This window comes from Sapajus apella, unplaced genomic scaffold (genome assembly GCF_009761245.1).
Source record: "Sapajus apella isolate SASKATOON/1434 unplaced genomic scaffold, GSC_monkey_1.0 scaffold43, whole genome shotgun sequence".
NCBI classification, from domain to species: Eukaryota; Metazoa; Chordata; class Mammalia; order Primates; family Cebidae; genus Sapajus; species Sapajus apella.
Window position 1 is genome coordinate 11,596,861 of NW_022436983.1, and position 6,309 is coordinate 11,603,169.

The 6,309-nt window shown below is 52.6% G+C and overlaps 1 protein-coding gene across 1 annotated transcript in view; it reads left to right on the forward strand.

Annotated features, from left to right (window-relative positions):
- The window catches only part of IGSF21 (immunoglobin superfamily member 21), a 272,851-nt gene extending 266,826 nt beyond the window's left edge, over nucleotides 1-6,025 (forward strand). Inside the window, exons 7-10 of the mRNA XM_032300592.1 lie at nucleotides 3,961-4,046; nucleotides 4,414-4,606; nucleotides 4,977-5,015; nucleotides 5,795-6,025. Of these exons, the coding sequence (XP_032156483.1) occupies nucleotides 3,961-4,046; nucleotides 4,414-4,606; nucleotides 4,977-5,015; nucleotides 5,795-5,868 (392 nt within the window). The 3' untranslated portion in view covers nucleotides 5,869-6,025. The remainder of the gene's footprint in view (nucleotides 1-3,960; nucleotides 4,047-4,413; nucleotides 4,607-4,976; nucleotides 5,016-5,794) is intronic.
- The last annotated feature ends 284 nt before the right edge of the window (nucleotides 6,026-6,309 follow it).

The following is a 6,309-nucleotide window of genomic DNA, read 5'->3' on the forward strand; positions in this document are numbered from 1 at the left end:
ATGGATGGATGGATGGATGGATGAGTGTTTAGATGGATGTTTGGATGGATGTCTGGATGGATGGATGGGTGGATGGATGGGTGAATGGATGAATGTTTTTATGGATGTTTGTGTGGATGGATGAATGAGTGTTTAGACGGATGGTTGTCTGGATGGATGGATGGGTGGGTGGATGGATGGATGGATGGATGGATGGGTGAATGGGTGAATGGGTGAGTGATTGTCTTAGTAAACACCCAGAATTCCCGGGGGAAACCTAGAGGAGCTTTTCCTTGAGATTCCACAGTACTATCCTTGCATCAAGATGCTCAGGAGAGGAAAGGAAGGCAGCTTGTATAGCCAGGATCTTTTTCATTCCCTGAGCAGATAGACATCACTTTACATTTCACATTGCAGTCTTATCTCCCTCCTCCATTGTCATTTCCAGGGTGTTTCCTCCAGCAGGGTGGTAGTCTATTCTCTCCATTTACAGGTTAGAAAACTCAAGCTTAACAAGTTGAAATGACTCATCAAAGTCATGCAGTCAGAAAGTAGAGGGCTAGGCCTCAGATCTGGGTCTCTGGACTCCTGTTCTTTCTCTGTGTCCAGGGGTTGAGAGGCAGGAAAGCCCAGAGAATAAGAACATTCCTTTCAGGCACTGTCAGCCATTGAGTTCTAGAAGCAGGCAAGTGGGTCCAGGCTTTCACTGTCTGGAGCTGCTAATGGGCCAGGCTCTGAGTGTCAGGAGCCTGAGGGTGGAAGGAGTGGGGAGGCCGAGAGCAGCTGGCTTGGCTTCCAGAAGCAACATCTCAATTGCAGCCGTGGAGGAGGGAGTCAGGGACCATCTGCTACAAAGGCACTTGCCTGGTGGCAGCTGCCAGGATAGACCTCGAAAGAAGCGAGGGAGGAGCAGACCACTCTTCTGCCTACCCTCTGTGCCCCTCAGGGTCAGATGCACACAGGAGCCCAGGAGCTGGGGTTCCCTGGGTGGAAGAAAGCACCCTTCTCTGCCTCCCCTCTTCCCCTGGACTCTGAGCCTCCCTCTGAAGCCCTATGTGCCATCACGTCTTGTTTCTGACACTTCCTTGCAGTGTGACCTTGGACAAGCCACTGCCCTCCTGGAGGCCTGATTCTATGGCCTCACAGTGGGTTTCATGTAACCTGCCTCATAAGTACCAGAATGGTGTGACCATCCTAAAATGGAGTCTAGCGCATGTTTGACACCTGATAAAAGTTGACTCCCTCTTCCCTTAGAACCAGCAGGCCCTAAGGAAGGAGTAAGGCAGGCCCCTTAGAAAGTGGGGCACTGGGCCGGGCGCGGTGGCTCATGCCTGTAATCCCAGCACTGTGGGAGGCCGAGGCGGGTGGATCACTAGGTCAAGAGATCGAGACCATCCTGGTCAACATGGTGAAACCCCATCTCTACTAAAAATACAAAACATTAGCTGGGCATGGTGGCGCGTGCCTGTAATCCCAGCGACTCAGGAGGCTGAGGCAGGAGAATTGCCTGAACCCAGGAGGCGGAGATTGCGGTGAGCCGAGATCGCGCCATTGCACTCCAGCCTGGGTAACAAGAGCGAAACCCCATCTCAAAAAAAAAAAAAAAAAGAAAGTGGGGCACTGAGGAATCTGACCTAGAAGGGAAAGGCGTCTGCCCCGCCCTCCAGGGCACAAGCCTTTTCCAGGACCAGGATGTCCTTCACACCCTCTCCTGGCTGCAGCCACCAATGCCACCCCAGCAGCCCTTCAGGAACAGAAAGAGCAGCCAAAATTACCCAGGGCTAGACTGCCCTAGGCCTGGTTTCCCATCTGCAAATCCACATCTACAGCAATTGAGAGTTTGTTTTAAAAGCTAAAAAGTTGCTTGGCCTCCCTGAGCCTTCATTTCCTTATGGCAACAATCTCAAAGCCTGGGAGGCTAAATGAGATCGCGCATATGGCACTTCATGTAGGTCCTGGCTCTTAGGAAGAGTAAAACAAATGTTAGCCATCAAATCTGCCAGTGCCTGACGTTCCCAACGGCCCCTTGTGTTAGGCAAGGGGTATCATTGTTCCTATGGTGCACTTGGGAAAGGTAGGGGAGCTACTCATCGAAGGGCGCACAGAACAGATTAGAACCCAGCTCTCAGGTCTGGCAGGCCAGTGGCCTTTCCACACGTCTGGCTGGCAACTGCAGCTGCAGAAGCAGCTCTTGCCTTCCCAGCTATTCCCTCCCCTTGATGCAAGCCCCCCTCTTCCCGCGGATGCTTCCCTAGACCCATGTGGCACTTCAGATGTCTTGCTCATGGTTTAATTAATAGTCCTTTGGTTTCATTCTCAGAGAATGAAATTGGCAGTGCCTGGGAGACCACCCACACCTGCCAACTGCTCTGATTTCTGTTTTGAGAGCTTTGAGTCAGAAAGAGAGGCCCGAGGACCAGCACAGACAGGTGGGGGTGATCCCAAGGCAGCCCCAGGGCCTAAGGACAAAGCTTCTCCGCCCCTAGAAGATGTTTACATAGAGTAACACAAAACATAGAGTACCAAACAAAACCCTCACCCCTTCCTCCGCCCTGGAAACTCTATGGGATCTGTCTCCCAGCCCCATTCCCTCCCTGACCTGCCTCTGTCCCATGCCCTGGCTATTCTCTGTGTCTGGAATATGTCTCATGAGCTTCACAGCTCAGCTTAAATGTCACCTCCTTGGAAAAGACACACTGACCACCATCTGAGGATGTCACCCACCAACTCTGAGCCTCTCCCCTTGGTCTAATGATCTGCCTAGAGCACTGCCACTGTCATTCTGGTTTACATATGTGTTTGTTTGCTTACAAATGGTCACCCCTACTGAAGTGGGAGCTCGTGGCAGCAGGCAATGGGTCTCGTTCAGCACCATATCCTCAGCTCTGCTCCAAATGGCTGTCTCCATAATTACTGTTGAATGAGTGAGTGAATGAATGAATGAATGACTGAATGAATGAATTGGGGAAAAAAGTTCTGGCAAGAAGGTCAGGAAACATGGGTAACGGGCTCTGTGAGTGACCTTGGATAAGCCTCTACATTATCCGTGGAGCTCTGCTTCTCAGCTGAAATGAAGGCAACTGATCCAGTGATCCCTAGTGGAGCCTCCATCCCTGATATTCTCAGGTGTTGTTCAGAGGATAGTCACGCCCTTGAGAATCTTGGCTTTCAAGCTCAGAGATATAAAGGGACTGAATAAGAGGCAATACAAGGAAATGAGGAAGAGAGGCAGGGAGGTTGGGGACAAGGAAGGAGGTGGTCTCCCCACACCATGTCCATCAGGTGTGGATGAACCTGGAAGATGAACCAGGTAAAAAGAACACTTACCAGGCTCATCTTACCAGGAAGATCTTACCAGGAAGATGAACCTGGTAAAAAGAGCACTGACTCAGGAGTGGGAGATCCTCAAGATGTGAACTTGGCTCTGCTCAAGATTTGACTTTGGGCAAATCACTTCGTGACTCTCTGGGCCTCAGTTAACTCAACTGGACAATGAGGCTGATGACACCGGCAATGCAAGTCCCAAGGGGGTAGATGGGTGGGAGTTAGGGGTACCTCAAATCTGGCCGCTGACACAGGCTGCTCCCCATCAGCAGCCTAGTAGCACCTACCCCAGGTAAGTTTCCCTCCCTGACCCCACGGTCCACTGGGCTTCTCTGATCTTGTCCGCTGTCGCACTGGCTTGTACTTGCCTGTTTTTTGTTTTTCTCCCCCACTGATGTGTGAACCCCATAAGGACAGGAATCGTGCTCTATACACCATTGACTCCCCAGGTCCTAGACAGCATCTGATTCATTGCATGGGCTTAGGGAATGTGTCTGAATGAATGCAGGTGTGAATGAATAAATGAATGAGCACACTGACCTTCTAACAAAAGCAGCTGATCCCAAGGATGTTGATTGCTAGACTAGAATGTTCTCTTCCATGTCCCCGGCCCCTCCTTTCCTTACTCTCTCTGATCTAGCCTTTCTCTCCCTACAGTTGCCCCCAAAGGACCCAAAATTGTGATGACGCCCAGCAGAGCCCGGGTTGGGGACACAGTGAGGATTCTGGTCCACGGGTTTCAGGTCAGCTTCTCTCTGAGCATCTGGGAGAGTGGTGGGAGGTGGCAGAGGCACCGACCAAGCACCAGCATCCCTGGCAGGCCTTTCTGACACCCTCCCTCCATCCCTAGCCACATCCAGTGGGCTTCAGTTTCCCAAGAATCGGCTCCCATGAGGAATGGCAAAGAGGTGTACGTGTGTTTCACTCCTCCATCTAGAACCCAGGGTAAACCTAGCTCTTCAACCAGACATGGTCTTCAATCCCAGACTCCTTCTCCTCCTGGAGTTCAGGGCAGCCACTCCCAACCCATCAGATGAGAACCCTGACCTCTTGCTGCTCTGGCAGAGTGGGTCCTCCAGTGACCTAACTCTCCCCTGCTCCGGCCAACAGAATGAAGTCTTCCCGGAGCCCATGTTCACGTGGACACGGGTTGGAAGCCGCCTCCTGGACGGCAGTGCTGAGTTCGACGGGAAGGAGCTGGTGCTGGAGCGGGTTCCTGCCGAGCTCAACGGCTCCATGTATCGCTGCACCGCCCAGAACCCGCTGGGCTCCACCGACACACATACCCGGCTCATCGTGTTTGGTAAGGCACGCTCAACCAGGGGCTGGCTGGGAGAACAACCACAGGAACCGGCCCTGGCTGGGAAGTGTCCCCAGGCGGAGGAAGCTGCAAGGGCTCAGATCCCCTCAATTTGCCTTGAGAGGCAGGGTCGTTCAGTGGTTACAACTATAACAGCTTTGGAGTCAGAGAGAACCTTGGGCAAACTGCCTGACCTCTCTCGCTTTCTCCATCTGCAAACGGGCTGATACGATCCAGCACCCAGGGAGGTTGTGTGGCTGCCCCGAGACAGTGCATGTGATACCTCCCAGCAGGCACTGGGTCAAGGGCCACTCCTTCCCTGAGTTCCAAGTGCCATCTACTCTTTGATCCTCTTTCTGTTTCTTTCCAACAGAAAACCCAAATATCCCAAGAGGAATGGAGGATTCCAATGGTAAGTGTCCATGCTCAGGACTTCTTGCTTAAAAGGGAGTGGGTTTTGAGTCGCCAGAAAGCTCTCATCCCCTAAACTGCCCATGTGCATACTATTGCCACTCCCTAACACCTCAGGCATGTCATTGCCCTCTAGTAGGGCAGAGTCAGGGTCCAAAGTGGGCAGAGGTGGAGACTGAGGCAGTAAAGGGGGACTCAGTGTGCCAAAGCAGCCAACTGAGATTCCTGGGGCCGACTGTGCCCCATCTCACTGTACATGGCATCTCTAGCTCTCTTAACTCAGAGCTCAGCTGCCCTGACCTCAGAAGGGTGTGTCCAGCCTGGACCATGGGCCTGTGTTCTGAGGTTGTGGATGACTCCATAGGGCTGTTGGGAGCATCGACAGATGTCTCAGTGCAGACCCTTCATATTATCCTCCCTTGGGCTACCCCACTCCCCTCCCTGCTCTAACATTCACTCCAAGGGGCCCAGACACTGCTTCCAGGCCTGCCACCCCCTCCCTACATGAAACCAATCTCACAGTTCACAATGGAGGCTCCCACTCTTGGTCCTCACTGGACCATCCTCATGGCCCGTAGGAAGTCTGACCAGAGTCTAGCAAGCCTGGGAGTGAGGAAAGGTATCATGGACAGTTAGGTGGCCAGGTGGCAGAGTTGGGCCTTGAACCCAGTTTGCGCAGATGCTGAAGCCTGGCATTTTTGCTGGGGACCTGGAGGCTCTGCTGTTCTGGAACAGGGCTGGGTCTGCAGGCTCTGACCCCTTTCCTGCCTCCTGGCACAGGTTCCATGTCTGGCCCTGCTGGCGCCCAGCTGACCTTGGTGCTCGCCCTGACAGTGATTCTGGAGCTGACGTGAAGGCACCCGCCCCAGCCACTCCATCAGGCACTGACATCTCCGTGACCGGTTTTCATTTCTTTTCTAAACTATTTCCAGTCTTGTTCTTAGTCTCTTTCCATCTGTGTCTTGGCTTCTTCAGTCGGTTTAATTAAAACAAACAGAACAATTTTCCCCATCTCAGTTTGTGGCTCTGCATTCTTTATTTGTTCAGTAGCAGCAACTGGGCCCGTCCTCCTGGCATCCACTACTGGGACAGGCACTGAGGGGGAATGGCAAGGGAGATGGAAGGCATGCGCTTCCCAGATGAACGTGGACATGGGGCTCTCTGTCACACTCAAGTCCTAGTAACTAAGTGTGGAATGTGGCCAGAGACTTGGGAAATACAAGCTTCCTCAGGGCTAAGTGTAATAGTCAGCTGTTGACACAATCATGCTGTGTAACAAACTAACCCAAACCTCA